Below are 20,015 nucleotides of genomic sequence, written 5' to 3' on the forward strand. Positions count from 1 at the left end.
AGAAACTGGTCTCTGAGGCATTATTTGGATTGGCAAAAAATAATACAACTTTAGAAATCCTATTTTTTAACCAATCTCATTTTTAATAATAATAATAATAAACAGATCAGTTTAGAAATAGCAGAACAAAGACATCCTTCATTTCCATGGATTACTTCTCTCCTTTCTGTAGAAAAGCTGAAATTTCCAATGGTAGGAACTTCCTACTCTTTCTTGAAGAATACATGTATCTTATACTGCTCATTCATCTTCTCTGATGTATTTAAGGAGTGACTCTGCTGCTCTCACATAGCAGAGCACATTTTCTTCCTAGTCACAGATGAGGACTAGGAAGCAGCTGGACTGTCAATATTTGAACTCCCAACTGGCATCTTAAACAATCTTTCCATCTCTCATATCATGTTATATTTTACACATGGATTCATACCTAATAGCAGGCTAGGTTATCTAGTACTATTCTATAAAAAATCCCTAAATCTAAGAAAGATTCAAATTACACAAGAGCTTGCTCTTCCAGAGACCATCGTTTGTGAACTGTCCTTAAATACCACTATCCGCTTCTTACTATTCTACAGAGCCCCTGATTATGACATACAGTAGTTCATGCAAACAAACAAACTTCACTGCTGACGTGGGCTGCCTCTTGTCCACATCCTCTTATTTTCCTTGGTGACCTCAATCTACCTCTTATAGATTGGACCCTAACTGAATGTACATCCGAACCCATACATGCAACCCTGTACAATGCCGCTACTACACTGGGACTGGATCAATTAGTAACAAACAACACTAGACTTAACTGCCTCAACCTCATCTTCTGCACCAGCTCAAACTCAATTTATGGCCTACAAATACAAGAACCCTTTTCAAACAGTGACCGCAGTATGATTGTGGTCATACAGTACAATCTAGCATGATTGACAAACAAACAAACAAATAAATAAACAAATAAATTTTCTATTTTCTTCAAGCTTGCAAAAATGTTTTCTATCTAATCTTATTTGCTATTTTTTCTTATGGAAATGATACAAACAAGTTAGAAATCTGAAAAAATCTGAGAAAATCTGTAGAAATCTGAATTATTGAGAGATTATAATGTTTTAAGATTTTCACCACAAATTTTCAAACAATCATGACAATTATAAAATAAAATGTTGAAAGTTCACACTTTGAAATGTGCATGGATAACCATCTTGAGAGAAGTTGCATTGCAAGTGATCGAGAGTTATGGATTATAGGCATCCATGCATAGAAAACAAAGTGAATTCTCACTCTCCCTTCAATTTTAATAAAGTTTGTGCAAAAGCAGATATCCCCAGAACTCTCAAAAACTACTCAAATATATCTTCACCTCATTTCAATCATAATATTTTCTAGCTCATCAGAAGTTTCTCCACCATAGATCCGGACGTGGAATTGTGAAGGGGAAACAATGTCCTCCACAAATAATCCAACAAAAGCATTCTTGTCAAACTTAGGGAGACAATAAAGAGTTTCATCTTGAACAGCATCTGGTGGTATTTCTTCTTCCATTATTTCCTGTATAATATTATCTTTCTTTATGCCTAGGTGCTGCAAATGTAAGGAAAGAAAAAAGAATCACCTTCACATAAAACTCAGGACTAATGATCTTGGCTGAAAAACCAATGCAAGGAAACATAAAAGCTATTCTTTCAAATTTTTCTTTTTCTTTTTTTTTTAATAAAGTTTTATTTGGGTTTTCACACATATACAAGTAAAACATCTTTTTTGAAAATAGCATGGTCCCGGGTTGAACTTCTTTATACAGACACAAAGCTCAATTTCATGCTCCTTTTTGTGTTCTATTCCATGTCTTATACTATTCTACATTTTCTATATAGTTTTTCCCCTCTTTTAATTTTCTCAATTTTATTTTGATTATCTCATCTCAATTCAAATCATTATATTTATACTTTTGTCTGTTCTGTTTCAATTTCATATTAACTTTTCTCATTAAACAAATTTTCTCCTGTAGTTACTAATTGGAGTATAACATCTTTATATCTTTTAATTACATCCATTCAACTCTTATTTAAACTTCAATATATACCTTAAGGTTATGACCTTCAATATAATACATAATACATAACTTCCAATCGAATTCTGCTTGGTACATTCTTATAATACACACTATATTCTTTTAAAAAAAAGATTATAAATATATGTAATTATAAACCCTCATTCCATTCCAATTCAGTTTTATCATTAATAATCATTAAAATCTTAACATCTTTAACACTTCTTTTCAATTAAATATCATACTTCCTTAGACACATATAATCTCCATAATTATTTTTCCCTTATTTCTCTTCACATGTTTTGTAAATCATTAAATATTCATTTTGTTACAATTATTTATTGACAAGCATTCCACTGAATTACGATAGCTATTTTATCAAACATTTTAATCATACATTGTTTCATATTTTCTAAAGTTATTTCTATTTCTAATATAACAATACTATCTTATCCCCAGACCCCTGCCCAGATCTCCCCTCTCTTCAGTTATCCCTACAGGATAACTATAGCCTCCCAATCCAATTGGATCGAAGGCACTCCAGCAGCGAGAGCAGCAGGGATCGCGCACAAACGCGAATTCCTGCTGCCTCCAAAGCCTGACAAACTGGAACCCCTCTTCTGTTGTTTTCGGATTTTATACTTATTTTTCACTCTATTTTTGTGGGGAGTTGTTTTTCCCAATCTTAAACTTTCCATTCTCTTTTCCCCACTTTCCTTTTTTCCCCCCACCTAAGATTACTTGTTCATTAAAGATGGCTTCTTCTTTGTCACAATCTTCTTGTTCTACAGACATTTCTTGTTGTTTCTCATAGTTCCAAATCTCCATTTCTAAAAACTGAAATACGAAGCCAAAAGAACCTCCCTTCTTGTGCATCTTCTTTGTACTTTCTAAGTTCCATTTTCAGTTCTTCTAAAAGTGGAGTCATTTTAAACAGTTTTAAACAGCCACCCAATTGATTTTAGTCATTCAACACAATAACCAAAAATCCAGAAATCATCAAGTAATCCAAATAGTCCCAAGTTATTTCTTCTTATTTCTTTTTCCACTTTCTCTTCCTGGGGTTTTTGTTGCGATATTTCAATTAAAATGTATCTTTTGGAAGTCTTGTTGAAATTTTGCTGTAAGTTCTTTTTAATTCCAGGCAGTCTCCTCCCTTCCCTTTTATTCTTTTTCTCTCCTTTTCTGTTTTCAAAAGCTTTTGATTATCCAGAAATCTTTATTATCCCTTTGACTTTTTATTTTCAGCATTAAATACCTATTAATGTCAAAGTGGATTTTTTCCCAATTTCTTGCTTAAGTCTCTTAGCTGTCAGTATAGGAAAAGGAGAAAAAAAAACCAAATATTTTCCCTTTTCTCTCTCCTTCGCAGCTTAAAAATCTTCTTAGGGAACAATGTTATTGTTTTTTTTTTAATAGTTTCAATTCCAGGGTACCTTATTTGTTGCTTTTGCTGTTTGACCCGGTCAACCAAAACTTTCTCTTATCTTCCTCCTGCACATTCTTTTCCGGTCGAGTTCTTCTTTGTGGTGGCCATTTCTGACCACCGCTACAACCGCCTTCGGGAAAGGGAGTAATGGCCAGCTGGGGAGGAGAGATGCAGCTCTCCTCAACCCTGCAGGCAGTCTCCCCCTTCTTCACCCCCTGTATGGGGTGGCTTAGCCCCGAAACCAGCCGGCTCGGGGCGCTCCAGTGGCAAGCACAGATCGAAGCCTCGCAGAGACGAGGTTTCGGTCTGTCGCCGAAGTAGTTCAAACCGGAAGTCACACTATTCTTTCAAATTTTTCATTGTGATGTTTGAGCTTTGTGATCTTTGTGACCTCTTTATATTTGAATTGTGTATACTCCATTATATTACAATACACATATACACAGAAATTTGAATTGAATTACTTGGCCAAATATGATTAGACACACAAGGAATTTGTCTCCAATGTAATAGTGTTGCCTGCCTTATTTTTGTAAGTTGGATATAATTTGCAAAAGATATCCCTAAAGTTTCTCCATCATCCAGATATCTCCCACCTTCATTTTATATATCATTTAACAAATAGAAAGGATTGCATAAAATAGCATGAACAAATTTAAAAATCGGCATTAAATCAGTGGAAGAATACACATCTTGAAAGGTATGAGAATCTTAATATCTAAAAACTCTTCACACCAACATTATCCCTTTTTTTTTCAAGGAAGCAATAGAACTAATTATTGGTTACAATGGGTGCCAGTCAATTTCAAGTACTCTTAAATGAAACTTTTTTTTAACTTTTCAATCAGAGTTTAGGCTCAATTTTGCACATTTCCTGAAATAATTTTTGCCAGGAAAATAATGTGAGAACTCAGTCTCATTGATGCATCCTCTCATCTTTGGAATACACTGATATATTTTGAAAAATCCATTGGAGAAGTTGGGCTCTCAGAATTTTTCAGTGATTATATTATTTCAGTTGTAAATTCAAGAAGGAATGCTGAGACATTGCTGTTCAATTTTTCCAAGAGATATGTTTAGGGATCTTGGAAGTATTGAATTGATTTGGAGTTAAATTATCATTAGTCTAAACAATCATTTTATTCCTTTTTATCTAATTTAATTATTGGGTAAGCTAAATTAGTACATGGAAATAGTAATGGATTTTATGAGACTAAAAAAGATATTCAGCATAGATAAGGTTAAAGACCTTGAAACAGTTGATTGTCCATATTAATAAAGCTTTATCAGTCATAGACAAAATGTGTTTTCTCAGAAGGACCAGATTCACAGTCTGGTAATTTTCATGATTTATTTTTGTCCCTTAGAAAACAAGTAGCCTCTGTGAGTTATAACATTTTTTTCCCAGCCAAAACCACCTAATCTATCACAAATGCACACAAACATCCCAGGATAGATTATAGCCTGGCTTCAGTTAATCATGTCTTAATAGATTCTCATTTGGACTACACACAGCCCTTGGAAGTGCATTAGCAATGTCATATTATTAAAAATACGATTGATATTACTAAATAGAATTGAAAAATATGAATATGCAGTACCGGTACTTCAATAGCTCCATTCCATTTTGGAACCAATTTAGCACCCGTCTTTTCCTCATTTTGCGGCTTCATCTCTAGTAAGATAAAGGTAAAGGTTCCCCTCACACATACGTGCTAGTCATTTCCGGATCTAGGGGGCAGTGATCATCTCTGTTACAAAGCTGAAGAGCCAGCGCTGTCCGAAGACGTTCCATGGTCATGTGGCCGGCATGTCTAAACGCCGAAGGCGTACAAAATGCTGTTACCTTCCCACCAAAGTGGTCCCTATTTTTCTACTTGCATTTTTACATGCTTTCAAACTGCTAGGTTGGCAGAAGCTGGGACAAGTAATGGGAGTTCACTCCGTTACACGGCACTAGGAATTCGAACTGCCAACCTTTCTGATCAACAAACTCAGCGTCTTAACCACTGAGCCACCGCGTTCCATTTTCATCTCTAGTACAGAGTACCAAAAGATTACTTCTCTGTACAAATGAATACTAGATCTTGAGTTTTCTTTAGAGGCCCCACTGACTGGCATTGGGTACAGCAATTGATATTTTAAGTGGTGGTGCTCACATAGTAAACACCGTCCCAGAAATTTATCTGGTACCCTTGTCACTATCACTCTGAAGTCAGGCAAAGCCATTTTTATTTTCTCTGCCTTTTCAGCTCTTGGATTTTATTGCTGTTATTGCTCTATGCAACTTTGGTTATATTACACTTATTTAAAGTTAAATGCTCTTTTATATAGAAACATATATTACTATTATATCACCGTACCGGCATTACCATCTTTGTTACTACATGGAACTTAGTCTCCAGTTTCAGAGAATCCTCAGAAGGGGAATCCCAAGTGGGCAGGTCGTGTTCTTCAGTGGCCTCCTGGCATGCTAATACCTCAGACTGAGAAATCTTACCATTTCTTTGTTCTTCTGTAGGAACAATATAGATTTATATTAGAACACACTGAAATTTTCATTCGAAAATAAGGAAAATTTTGTACTCAAGAATGCTGTACAATAAATATTGGCCCAAAGAACCCTGTTATAAATTATACATTTTTAAACAACACTGCTTAATCTGTCTGTTTTAATTTTAGAGAAGAAAATTAAGTGGGACATACACTCCAAACTCCTGCAGTGATTTTCTAGTGAAACTCATGCCTATCCTAGTGTTCTTTGCATTCGAAAATGCAGAACACAAATTTTTTTTCAGAAGCACAGAGTTCTCTTTGTAGCCCTCTGATTTTTATCTGCCCCCCAAAAAACCATGTTAAGTCATACCTGGGGGATGTTATTTAGTTTTTTAAATTATTTGTACAGTAACCCTTCTTAAAACACAACTTTGTGTGGCGCATAACAATAAACAAACCTGAACTATGAAAACTGTAAAACATAAAACCATGACATTATTTACATTGAGCTATTAAAGCTTTAAAAATTTGAGTTTCATTTCTAACCTTTATGACACCTAATTTGTCTGATTTTAGTGAAAAACAGAAATACAAGCTATAACTAGCTTTGATTCATGTTTCATCTCTATTCTGAAGTAGGCTACGCAACTAGAGCAATTTCATATGCAAGAACATTTAAGTGTACAAAGCCTCTCTAATAAATATCACAAAACCCCTTGTCACCTTTAAAGTCCTTCGTGACTTGGGACCAGGTTATCTGAGGAACTGTCTCTTACAGTCACATCCACCCAACCCACTACAGCAGGGAGGCAAGGAATGTTGCAGGTCCCATCCACTAAGGAGATACATCTGGCAGGATCCAGAAGAAAGGCCTTCTCCCTAGTGGCTCCTTCCTTCTGGAACATTCTATCTCTGGAAATTAGACTGGCCTCCACTCACACTCTTTTGGAAGGCCCTTAATATATGGTTCTCCAAAGGGCCCAGGGAACCCAGAGTAGGATATAGCCCATTAAATGGCTGGTATGAGTGTGCATTGTCACGGGGGTGGGGGATATTGTTTTATTATTTTTATTTATTTTATATTGTGTTTTTATTTTCTGTAAGCCACCTTGAGTCACTGTGACCAAGTAGATGGAAATATAAATTTTCCAAATAAATAAATAAATAAATAAATTTTACTACGTGTATAATAATGGAGAATTCCATGCTGGAACTAAAATTGTTTTCAATAGAACAAACAGATACACGTTGCAACTTCCCATTGTAAACATATATACAACATATTGTGTGCCCAGAACAGTCACTAACTCAATTTTCAATTTAATGGCACACTGAAACCATAATTCAATACAGGTTCCTCAGCAATTGGAAAAAGTGCATCTATACCGTAAGAATGTAGGTAAACATTTTTATTAATTACATTGCAAATATTTAAATACTAAATTAAAAATCTATATATTTAAATTAAGTAAAGGGGCCCATTTTTCTGGAAGATTTTTGCACCTAGGATTTCCACTTACCATCTGGTAAGCTTTGTGAATCAATGTCAAAGATGAGCCAATCTTTTTCTCCTTCTCTGCATTCAATACGGAGAACATCATTAAGGGCACCAATAAGTTCCATCAAATTTAAGAAACCCAGCTTTCTTACTGCCAATTTTTCATGAAAATACTCCTAAAGACAAAAAAAATCTTAGAAATCAAAATAGAAATCCATGGCTAAATTTACAAGAATGATTAAATGAGAAATTAGTTAACTTAGCTAACATTAGAAAATGAATTTGCATACCAGGATCTAAAGTGACAACTGAATAACAAACCTGTTTTGCTATTACTGTTGCTATATTATTTCCAAATAAAAATTCACAACATACAGGAAGAAGTATATGAAACCAAGAATTATGAGCCTCAGTGTCTCTGCACCTGGCATTATCTGCATGTACACTGTCAGGTGATGGTATGTATTTACTGTTTTTTTATACTAGAAAACCATGTAGTGGGGTTAAATATTGCACTAGTCTAGAGTATATACTCTCCTATTTGTTCCAACAGTTGTGGTATAGAATGAGAGAAAGATAATGCTTGCAGGCGTAAAAGGCAGTAAACAAAAGTAAATCTGAATAAACAAACAATCACTACCTCAAATTCTCCAGGTAACTTGGAAGCATGGAGGCCATTTGGGTACTGGGATACAATCTTAAAAATAAATCACAGAGCGATTGTTAAGTTTATTTACAACTTTGGCCCAAACAGAAAAAACTTATCTAAGCAAGTTTGCTATTGTGGGGAAAATTAGAGGATGGGAGCATTATGAGTTGTACAAATAAAAGTAGGATATAAATGATGATGATGATGATAATTTACTTGGAACATCCCGTGATGATACCTTTAATCCCATCAAACAACATCTCCTTAACCCAGGTGCTCCAGAAAGATTCAATAGGTGGATAAAAATGCCAAATCCAGTCTGAATATCTGGCTGACTGTGCAACTTAATACTGGATCACAGTAATACTTCTTATGGATTGTGGCACAAATCTGCCATGGTAGTCCCACTGGTTATCAGCACACTGGGTGCAAGTCCTGGTGCACTTTCACCAGTCTTAAAAAGACTGGGTAGGGCACTCTTTTGTTCAAAATGCACCTATAGAAATTTCCAGAACTCGTATATGATTTCTATGGAAAAGATATGTGAGATCCAAAGAGCAAATGTAAGAGATATCCTAGATGGTGAAACTGAACCAAGACTTGCTTAAAAAGCTAAATAAAATAAACCCATCTATGAAATATATGTCAAAAAAGATACCTATTAAAGTTATATGCTAAAAGGGCTATTTATTGATGTTAAAGAAATTTCAACTTTGTTAAAGATTTTAACAAAAAATTCAATTTTGTTACATATAACAAAAGAAAAATATTAACATTTTATAATTTTTTTAAAAAATAATGGTTTTTAAAACAATTCTTGGATTTTGTTAAACAAAGATTTGAGGAAATTCACATTAATTATGAGAATTTGCAAACAAATATTGCTTGTATGTCAACTGATGCTATTGTATCTAGGAATTCAATATCCTTTCAGTGATAGATGTAGAAATGTTTGCTGTTTGTTGCAAGGAGGCAAAAATTGTTGGGAGGCAAAGGCTTAAGGGTGGGGGCCAGCAGGTAGGCGGGGTTTCAGCAACATTCACTGTAGAAGACAGACATTTCGACCTACTTTGGGGGGAACGCATCTTATACACTGAAAAATACGGTAATTTTTTCCCCACTAAGTTTGAAGCATTTCGCTTTATCACTGAATGGATCCTATCTATGTTCTCTGGGTTGTTATCCTCAAAATACAAATTACAGCCAAACAGAATAAGTACTTACAGTTTTAATTTTTTCTTTAAGTTCTGAGCTGACTATTCCTCCAGGTCCTTTTTGGGACAGGACATTCTTAATTTCTTTCTTGAGCTTTGAGGGGGGGAAGTGAAAGTGAAAGGAAGTACAAGTGCTTATAAAAAACACTTTTGTTTTTGCAAAATTCTATATCTCAAGTATTTTATGAAAAAAAATAATTAAATGTTTGCACTATCCATTTACAATAAAAACAAGTGTTTAAACATATGCATTAATCTAAAACTTAATTTTAATGAAGAGACTTGGCTAAGAAACCTATTAATACCTGTTGTAACATAAAGATTTGGATCTTTGTTAAAATTTAATACTTTCTATACATAATTAATACAATGCTAATACAAAGAAATGTAAATAGTTATGTAAATCAGTATACTAGTTAATTAGTAATTAATAGCATTTGTTGGTTGAGGGGAGAACGGTAAGATACAACTTTTGGATTGCAGTGATAAGCAGGTAGAAAGGAACTTTCTTTTCAGGCATTTTTTTAACTCTTTCAATTTTTATGTGAGGTAACAATATTGAGAAGTAAGATATTATTTTTATTAATCAAATGTAGGTTAGTTAGATATATGTTTAGATTAGGCTGAAATTTGAAGAGAAGGGCTTATTCAAATGAGATTTATATATGCAAGATAACTTTATTTCAACATACATTTACTTTAGTATTCTCTCTCTTAATAATTATTTTAAATTATTTATATTAAAAAGTTGTATATATATATTTCTCTTATTTCTTTTTGTAAACTGCCGAGAATAAATTGTTCATACAAAAATGTGAACATTTTTGTAATAAAGCAGAAATAAATGTTGAAAGCTAAACTAGTAACTCCTCCTACCCTTTAGCCCAGGAATAATTAGAAAACAGACTTATTCTCTGAATATTGTGTGGCACCCCAGAACTTTTCTTGATTGCTTAAAAAGATAGGATTTAGGATCCTTATACTGTCCAAGGATGTTTAAAGATAGATAATCCAATGTCCATAAGGATTCTCACATTACTTTATATTAACCATTTAATCTTCACAGATTAAATGTAAACTACAACTTCCAGAACCCCATGGATGAAGGTGAATGATGCTAAAGATGTAATTCAGCATCAGAAACAGCACCACAGCTTTTCCACTACTGATACAATTTGAAGTGTTAACTTTTTTTGTCAATGGCTGTATATCTTCAAAGGTAACATACTGGCAGAACTTAAGTCAGCAGTACATGCAGCAAGGTCCCAAATATCTGGAAATACCCACTAAGACCATTTAAAATATCTCCCCCCTAATGATAAGGATGGGAGTTTATGGGAATCCATTTCTTGGCCAAAACAATGTTTTCACAATTTTTAAATAGCCAATTCAAATAAAACATAAGAGACACTGATCTATAGGAATGAATGAATAGATAAATATTTCTTACTTTGATTGCATTAATTCGCTTGATTTATGAAAAATGGACAATACTATAAATCAGGAGTGGGACTTGTTCATTTGGATTATAGCTGCATTGGAAAGTTATATGTATATGTATGTACACACACACGATTTTGGCTGAGAGTAATATTTAAAATTGATTTCACAATCAGTTTCTGATGATTTGCTGTATAAAATGAAAAGGCATTCCATGATAGAGAATTTCTATGATCTAAATGCATCCTTCACTAGGTATACTGCTTTTACTTCTTACTTGTCCTATTCTCACCTCAGTTCTCACTTTTGGACTTTCAACTAGTTTCATCCGTATTTGCAAATCATCAGATTTCTGGTCTGCGACTGAACACAGAACATCCATAGGTAGGACTGGAGAAGGCATCCTTGCCACAGGTTCTTGTGCAGCAGCATGCAAAGTTTGCTCTGTTTCACATGACTTGACTGCCATTTTGCCTTAAGAAAGCCAGGATAAAAATGTCGGCAGTAATTACACACATCTCCATTTTCTATTTAAAGCCAGTCAATGTTTTTCTAAGTAGCAATTCACCAGAAGAACAGTTGGGACAACGAACATATGCAGATTCATGTCTGTATCGATATATATAACTGTCATGATCTGCATAAATCTAACCAACCAACCAACCTTCCAACAAAGACTACTGTAATAAATATACCTTTCTTTGCCTTAACCTAAGTTAATCTTCCTATTGTGAATCTAGTCAGCTGCTGGAAGCTTCAACCTAAAGAAGCACTACGCAATTCTATTATTGCTATTTCTCCTCCAGGTACAGCCAAGAATGCTTGTATTTATCATCTCAAACAAAGTACATGCTCACAGAAGGGAAAACACCACTACAGCCTCAATCACTACGGTATGTATTTTCCAGCAAAGTGTGATAAATATATTCCAGTTAAATATAAACATTCACATTTCAGTTGAATATAAATAAACACTGTCTTACACTCTGTCATTTCTGGTTGCTTCATAAGAGGGCATTCTTTTAAAGTCACCAGAGAACCCGCTCTTGTTTGCACAATTTGGATAATATCAGAAGCTGCATTCAGCACTTCAAACATTGAGAAGAATCCATAACGCATAAATTCAAACTTGCGTCCAAAGCGTTGGGTAAAGGCTTTGTCAAAATCTGAGAGCAAAACTGGAGAAAATCTCAGCATTTCCTTCAGCTCACTTTTTATAACAGGGGGCAGAATAGGAGGACCTCCCTCATGCCGAGGCAAACTTAGAGAATGTTTGGGGTGCAAAGGCACTTGAGAGCAAATGGTGGAAGGCAAAAAGAAATTCCGATTATGTTTGGAATGTTGTGGCTTAGATCTGCTCTTTTGTCTGGCAACCAAGCTTGCAATCCTTTTCGTAGATTCATCAGCAATAGCTGAAAAGACAGAAAAAATGATGTTTTATTTTCATAGTACTAATTCCTACAGTTTGCATTCTGCAGGCACAGATATTTTTCTAATTTTTACAGGTCATAACCTCCCACTCTTAAGTCTAGCATTATTGAACTTTTTAAAACAAACACTCCCACAGCTTTCTACTTTGTTTCATTTGCAATTTTCTCTCCCACCTTTTTGGGCTTTTGACCTTTACAATTCACGTTTGAACTGTTTTGAAAGCCCTTATTAGCTGAAGATAAAATCATGATTTTAAAAAAGAGTAGAGGAAAACACAAACTATTTTCAATCTATTAGATGCACAACACAGTTTGGCAAGAACCCTGCTACTGTTTGCTTGTCATAATGATCAAGGCTTGCAAGATATCACAAGTCTAAAACGCTGTACATATTTAAAAATATCCACATACTTTTTAAACATTACTTTTACCAGATTAAAATAAAACCCACCTTTGAGAATAACAGAACCATCTCCTTTTGGAGATATGTGAACAGTATCAGGCATGTCCTTCACTAGTTCCATAACAGAATGGTAACCTAACATACGCAATGGAAGCATTTTTCCTATCATTAACTTATATTCTTGTTCTAATTGGCAAGGGGTAAGACCTTCTTTGATAGGTGTCAACAGTGACCGCACTTCTTTCTTCAGTGAGTTCATTTGTTGTTCTTGATCTGTCATGTTTACACTGACAAAATGAAAAAGACAAAAAATAGTATTTCCTATGATAGCAGAACCATAGAACTTTACCTGTGGTCAAGATGCAATAGAAGAACACAAATACAGATAATCTTAATTTAACAAACACTCATTCATCAACTATTCAAAGTTACAGATGGGGCTAAATGAATGGTATTTAGAACTGGTTCTTGAGATACAGTCTACCCTGAATTCACATGAAATTATCTATGTGCTTGGCAACCAACTCACATGACAATTGCAGCATCCCACAGTCAATGGCCACTTTCAATGTTCTCTGCTGAACTTTCCACAAGCAAAGTCAACAGAAAAGTCAGCAAGGATAGTCACAGGTCACCCAGTAAAGTCACACCCAGCCCTATCATTCTTACAATAGCCAAATGCACACCTGCCTACACCTGGCAACAGCTCTATTCTTTTTACAAGCTGCCTTGAACTCACCTAATAACTCATTTTCTTCTCTTAACAATGGCAATGAGGAGTGCCAGGATATAACCATATTGCTTAGCAATCGAAATTCTCATCCCAATTACCCATTACCATTGTTAACTAAGGACTATCTATAGTAGTAAGCAGTAGTTCTTAGTATAAGCCACTATTACAGCTTCTAATAGTAGAACTATAATAGAGAAATGCCAGAATATAGTAGTATCTTTTTGATAGTGATCAAAAAGACAGTAATATCTCGACTCTAAAGAAAAAGTTCCATTTAAAAAAAATTCAATTTGCTTCGAGAAATTCCTTTTATTTTTTTAGCACTACAAGTGCAATCTAACCATAGTTCTCTCCTCCTGAAAATAAATATTTTTACTTGTGTTGAATATTTCCATTAAAAGTCTATACATTCTAAATATCTTTAACATTATATTATAAGCGCACCAACGTGCCTACCGTCCCTGTCCTATTGTTTCTCTTATTCTTTTATTTTTCTTATATGTAACCATTTCATGTATTCACAACTATGTATACATTTATACTTATTATCTTGTAAACAATTGGCAAATCAAATAAATAAATAAAAATAAATAAATAAATAGAACACTAATACTATTACTCTACTACCATAGTATGCTAGGCTATAAAACAGGACTGATTTGCTGTTTTGGGAGGGGGAGTTGGTATAGAGCAGGGGTGTCAAACTCACGTCGTCACGGTGGTGTCACGTGACGTATGCACCTTTTTTCTTTTTCGCTAAACGCGGTGTGGGCGTGGCCAGCGCCTGATGCATCCACGAATTTGACAGCCCTGGTATAGAGGAAAGGCAATATTGAATGAAAAAGCATATTTACATCATTTGTAAGCAGAGCAGTCTATGAGCAGACCACAGAGGGAAGAAAAGGTTTTATACAAAATTCCATGTGAAAAGTTGACATCACTCTTTTATCTCCATTATATTAGCTACCATTTTTAAAACCCTGCCTGAAGTGATTGGATGGATATGTGTGCACACAATGAGCACCAAAAACTCCAATTTATTAAAACAATGAAACAAATGTATTAAAGTATAAAGCTGTAGATCACTCAGTAACCTTAAACTGAGCATACATACTTTTGTGAGCCACCATTAATGACTCACTTGTTTGGGGGATTGGCAGCTATATTAATTGGACAAATATTTTTTTTTTAAAACCCAGTAATATAGAAATTACAAAATACAAGAAACCCTAAACAAAATCTGATTAAACTTTCTTCATTAGATACACTCATTCTGTAGAATGGCTTCTATAGCTGTATTTATAACCTTTTTATATTTATTTGTATGATTATGAAAGAAATCTTGGGCATTAAGATTTTTAACTGATTCATGTTCTACTCCCTCTTGCCAAGAGCTTAGGATAGACCAAACAGTTTTTAAAAAATAACCGGTTCAGATCACCCCACTCTGCACTTGTTTAATTCTGGCCAAAAATACAAGAGCATGTCCCCGTGCAGCCATATTTACACGATGTCACATTTACTAATTTTCTGGCTTTGCACAATCAACTGCGGTAAAAACTGTGGAATGAATTCATACGATAAAACTAAGCCAATATTTAGCCGACTGTAACTGAGTTTCTTTACTGAGGTGGGAAGTTCGTAACTGGGACTGCGCTGGTAGATGAAGAGGCTGCTTTTCAAACACGCACGTGGGATTCACAAAACTGAACGCTCTTCATCTCCCACCCCCCAGCCGAAAGCCTCTTATGCAATTCTCCATTTTTTTCTGAGAAGCAACTCCAATTTAAGTTAATGCCGTTGGCTTTCAAGGAGGACTCTTCGAATAGTACCGTTGTAGCCAAGACTCCCCGCATACAAGCCAGTTCTACACTTGGGAGATTTGTCTGCGGCTGCGGGGATATTCCGCCAAGCAAGGTCCCATCTACAAATATCGTTTGCTTGGGTTTTCTCAAGGTTTACAACCCTCCTCTCCCAAAGAACTTCCCACCTGCTCCCGTAGCGACGCCTTGGTTTTAAGCGTCCAAAAGACTTCCACAACCAACACTCTGGCCCGCTCCGAAGGCCTTCCCTCCCGTAGGCTTCGCCTAGACTCGAGCCCAAAGCCAGCTGCGCACGCTCAGTTCGGGAGCACGTGCAGCGCGTTCGCTCAGCTTCCTTTCTCAAGGAAAAAAGCAAGCTGGAGGAGGATATATATATTTTTAAACCAGAGTCCGCTCTGTGAAAACCAGTCAAGGCCACTTGGGAGGGGAGGGGAAAAGGTCGCCTGCGCATTTGGCTCAGCTGTTAAAAGGCTCGCGCTGAGGGCTTGGGCGTCCCGACGCGGCTTCGGATTTTGGAAGGTTCGCCAGCGGACGCTTGGTGTGAGAGGAATGGATATACAGGAAGGAAAGGGAGGGAAGGGCGTTCTGTATCTCAAGCAGTTCTCAGGGTCAGGTGTTGTTTTTTTGAGGGGGAGCTGAGGGCTAAAAAAAAATCGTGACAATCACCTGGGCCAGTTTAATGAAGAGCCGTGGTGGCGCAGTGGTTAGAGTGCAGTACTGCAGGCTATTTCTGCCCGCTGCCAGCAATTTGGCAGTTCGAATCTCACCAGGATTCAGCCTTCTATCCTTCCGAGGTCTGTGAAACGAGGACTCAGATTGTGTTTTTTTTTTGGGGGGGGGGGGAATATACTGCCTGTAAAACCACTTAGAGCACTGTGAAATGGTATATAAGCCTAAGTGCTATTGTTATTAATTATAGCTCATCAAATTGTTTTTGAATCCTAGCAACCACACAGATAGGTAGATGTATATGTTGTATATGCTTAGGGGGAAGAGTGGGTGTGGGTGCGTAAAAGTGTAAACAAAATTCCTTTCCCACACATATTTTGTGTCTTCCTCAATCTGGAATCTTCTATCAGTGGCCTGGGAGTTGGAGGGATCTGCGCAGTCTCTTTGTTGTTTGTAGCACTGAACTCTTCCGGATAGAGAGCTCCAATGTCCTGGGATCTGTTGAAGCCACTCTCCTACTTTAGGAGGCACAGCTTTGAGAGCTCCTACCACCACTGGGACCACTTTGGCCTTTACTTTCTACACACTCTCTAGTTTTTCCTTCAGGCTCTGGTAGTTTTCTACCTTTTCATGCTCCTCCTTCCTGATGTTGCAACTCCTATCTATTAGTGCTGTTGTCTTCTGGTCCTTGTCTTCTACCACAATGTCTGCTTGATCAGTCAGGACCTGCCCTGTCTGTCTGAATCTGGAAGTCCCATGGGATCTTAGCCCTTTTATTCTTAATGACCTTCTATGGAATCTCCCATCTGGACTTGGGAGGGTCTAGTCCATACGCTTCAGCGGTTCCTGTACACAATGCCTACTTGCTTGGTTGTGCCTCTCAGTGCATGCTTTTTCCTGCCTGTGTCTTATATCCTTCCATTATGTGTTGGACTGTCTTTTGAGGCCTCTCTGCATAGACTGAACAGCAGATCCTGTCTAGTGCGGTAGATTCCTGCTTGAATAGATTTTGTGCTTTAATGCCTGCTCTCATGCTGCTATGTTCAATGCCTCAGGTTGTCTTTTTGGCCAGTCCTTTCTAGCCATTGGAAGGATTTCCCAATGAAAACCAGCTCAGCTGTTTGTTAATATAATTTTTAGCATCATCACTATTTTGTTCTCTTAACATTAGGCCATATCTGAGAATGCCTTGCAGTGTTGGAAATTCAGATGGTAATAAGTCTGCCAGTCCCACTTAGGTTGCTTATATGAGTGAATGTTCCCAGTCTTGTTCTTTTTAGAAGCCATTATAGAACACTCACAGGAAACAAGGCCAGCAGTAATAACAATCTCAGACAAAACTGTGTTTAACAAAAAGAGAAAGACAGCTGAACCTGTGAAATGAAAAAATTTTAAAAAGTTATATTTATGCATTTACCAAGTATATCTAAATTATATTAAAATAACAAAAATATATTTACATTCCCCAAGGCATGTCACAAATTTTGAGCACCCCTAATGTTTGGAAATTTGAAAGTTGAAAGTTTTGACATACCCTGCACCATGCAGGATCTTGTCTTTTCTCTGCTTGATCTTTCTCCCATATCCCATATCTTCCATATCTCCCATGTCTTCTGCTCAGACATTCCCCCAGCAACTAATCTTTGGGTGCCATCTTACTGATATACTCCTGCTCTGGATTTTATCCAGGACAGTGGTTTTGATCCTGCTCTTTTTCTATCTGGAGTACAAGTCTCTGGGTGTTAGATTTGGGATGGAAAGCTCTGTACATTGAGAGATGCTTCTGGGTCTTCTAATTGGCACCCTCCAGTTCTTTCGGCCTGCTTACTATATCCACGGGGTATCTGATGACTGGCATGGTTAATTTTGAATTTCAGAATTTCAACCCCTTCTTCTGCCTTAGTGGCAGAGGAGTTCTGCCTGAAATCTGGTTAAAGGCCACTTATTTCTATACTTCTTTTTTTCCCTTCCATGTAGGTCAAGTTGTATTGGTTGCTTTCCTTGCTCTGGTTAGGTTAGGTTAGGTTGAAGGTGCTGTGAGTCATTGTGGAGTGACCTTTTTTCCACCACAGTTAACAGCATGTGTAATTTGTGTTAAAGAGTGGAGAAGGAAAAACCATCTTCAGGGCTGCTTTGTCATGTTTATCCAATTATGGACCTCAAAGCTGACCTTTAAGATACATTTCTGAATGCATTCTTTCAGTAATTCAGCAAATAAATGCACATAGTTTCGACCTGCAAATCCTTTTCGAAATTGCCTTAATCAGTGTTAAAAGTAATATATGAGGAAATGTTGAATTTACCAAGAACTCTCTTTCTGGGTGTTAGATTACCATTTATAGTGTTTCTCTTTTCTGAAAACAGCTGAGCTCCATTCTGGAGTTGCATTTTAGGTAGCTTGGTGGGATGCAAAGATTGGAAGTAGGTGATATGCAAAAGCTGTTGTGAAAGTAAACATCTCTAAAATTCCTGCTACATAACTGCAGCAAAATGAAAATGTAGCAGAGCTCAACATTCCAATACATTCAACCATGTAAAGAAGTATGAGAAACACCAGCTTCATGATCAGAACAAGTACAGCTTTCATCCCTTGGAATTTCCCAGTATGTCTACTCATTTTTTCTTTAAAATTACTATAGTAGTAATAATTGATGTAATAGTTATCAAATATGTGTGTGTGTGTGTTTGTAGATTTATATATATATACTTTGCCAGACAGTAAATTAGAATATATATGGACAAGCCCTGATATTATAATAACTCAGCTCTCTGTTACACCCTACTGTATTTTAAATAATTCCTTAGTGCATTTAAATGGATATTCAAATTAAATTGAGCTTAGATTCATGAAATGTACCAATTGAGTACCAGTTGAATTGTTTATCAACATTTTTTAAAGAAATGAACAAAACTCCCTTTTAACTTGCTTTTAAACAAAGTACTTGGGATTCTTAATGCTTATGCTTATAATAGCCTAGTGGCACAGATTTCTAATTACAAAGGAATCCAAGTGAGGAAGAAAAACATGGATTATTGCCTCCTTAAATTCACTTTTTCTTCCTTTTCACCATCAGCATTTCAGAATGAGTAGTATTAACAGTGCTAATTAAAAAAAAACTAATCTTACACATGGACATTGGAATCTCGATGTAATGGAAATAACAAGAATGAATGAATTGCAGTGTAGAAAGTTAGCATCCACCCCTCTCCTAGAAGAATGAAATATTCTAGGAAATATTAAAAAGGTAGATTATACCTCCCTGGGTGAGAAAAGGAGGAACATGCTCTTGAAGGCAACCCCCCCCCCACCTTTGTTAATAGCCCCAGAAAGACAAAATACATATTATCTACAACACAAAGGACCTTCAGCTCCAGGGTGATAGGATTAGCCCTCGCTCAGATCCAAACAAGGACAAAGCCATTAAGCTATAATAGGAATTGCCCAAAGCCCCTTCATTACATCACCCAGCAAGATTCAACCAAGCTTGGGACTCAAGACAACCTACAAAGTTACCCCTGCATGGCCCCATGGGAGTCTGACAACCAATCAGGATACATTTCTTGCCACAGGAACGGGAAGTAAGTTCAAAGCCCAACAGAGGTTATAAATCTCTCTCCCTCTCTCTGCCATGCACTCTTTTTTGCCTTGGACCTCAAACCATGGGGTCCTGTCCATTAAATCATCGTTCCAAATATCCTCCATGTTTCCAGTATCTTTCTCCCCACTTGGAACCAGAGGTGGTATTCAACCGGTTTGCACATACTCGGGAGAACCGGTAGCGGTTATTTGGCATGGGTCGCCGAACCGGTGGTGACCCCTGGCTGGCCACGCCCCCAACCTGGTCACCCGGTCGCTCACTTGCGATCGCTCTCCTAGCTTTCCGTTCACTACGTCCTTTCTCCCTGGGGAAAAGAAGAAAGGCATGGATGCTGCAAGTATCGCTTTCCCCATGTGAGTTAAAGTGTCTGTAGTGAGAAGGAGTGCAGGCTGACAGAGGGGGTGGGGGGAATCCACTCCAGCCTTGGAGAAATTTAAAGGAGCTGCTTCCAAAATGCTTGTCTGTTAAGTGCTGTGTGTGTATGTATGTATGAGAGAGAGAGAGAGAGAGAGAGAGAGAGACTGCTGTGTGACTGTTTTACAATGCTTTTACTGAAAACCATTTTTACTTCCAGTTTTTAGCAAAACTGGCCCA

At 36.6% G+C, this 20,015-nt stretch overlaps 1 protein-coding gene across 1 annotated transcript in view; it reads right to left on the minus strand.

Annotated features, from left to right (window-relative positions):
* The window catches only part of TDRD5 (tudor domain containing 5), a 30,228-nt gene extending 17,351 nt beyond the window's left edge, over positions 1 to 12,877 (minus strand). Inside the window, exons 1-8 of the mRNA XM_026669138.2 lie at positions 12,646 to 12,877; positions 11,748 to 12,176; positions 11,057 to 11,238; positions 9,335 to 9,418; positions 8,102 to 8,158; positions 7,484 to 7,637; positions 5,831 to 5,982; positions 1,352 to 1,572 (exon numbers count right to left, since the gene is read on the minus strand). Of these exons, the coding sequence (XP_026524923.2) occupies positions 1,352 to 1,572; positions 5,831 to 5,982; positions 7,484 to 7,637; positions 8,102 to 8,158; positions 9,335 to 9,418; positions 11,057 to 11,238; positions 11,748 to 12,176; positions 12,646 to 12,877 (1,511 nt within the window). The remainder of the gene's footprint in view (positions 1 to 1,351; positions 1,573 to 5,830; positions 5,983 to 7,483; positions 7,638 to 8,101; positions 8,159 to 9,334; positions 9,419 to 11,056; positions 11,239 to 11,747; positions 12,177 to 12,645) is intronic.
* Between the last annotated feature and the right edge of the window lie 7,138 nt (positions 12,878 to 20,015).

The sequence above is a fragment of the Notechis scutatus genome, chromosome 3 (assembly GCF_049901735.1).
Source record: "Notechis scutatus isolate UNSWTSFEM ecotype Mainland chromosome 3, rNotScu1.2, whole genome shotgun sequence".
Lineage (NCBI taxonomy): Eukaryota > Metazoa > Chordata > Lepidosauria > Squamata > Elapidae > Notechis > Notechis scutatus.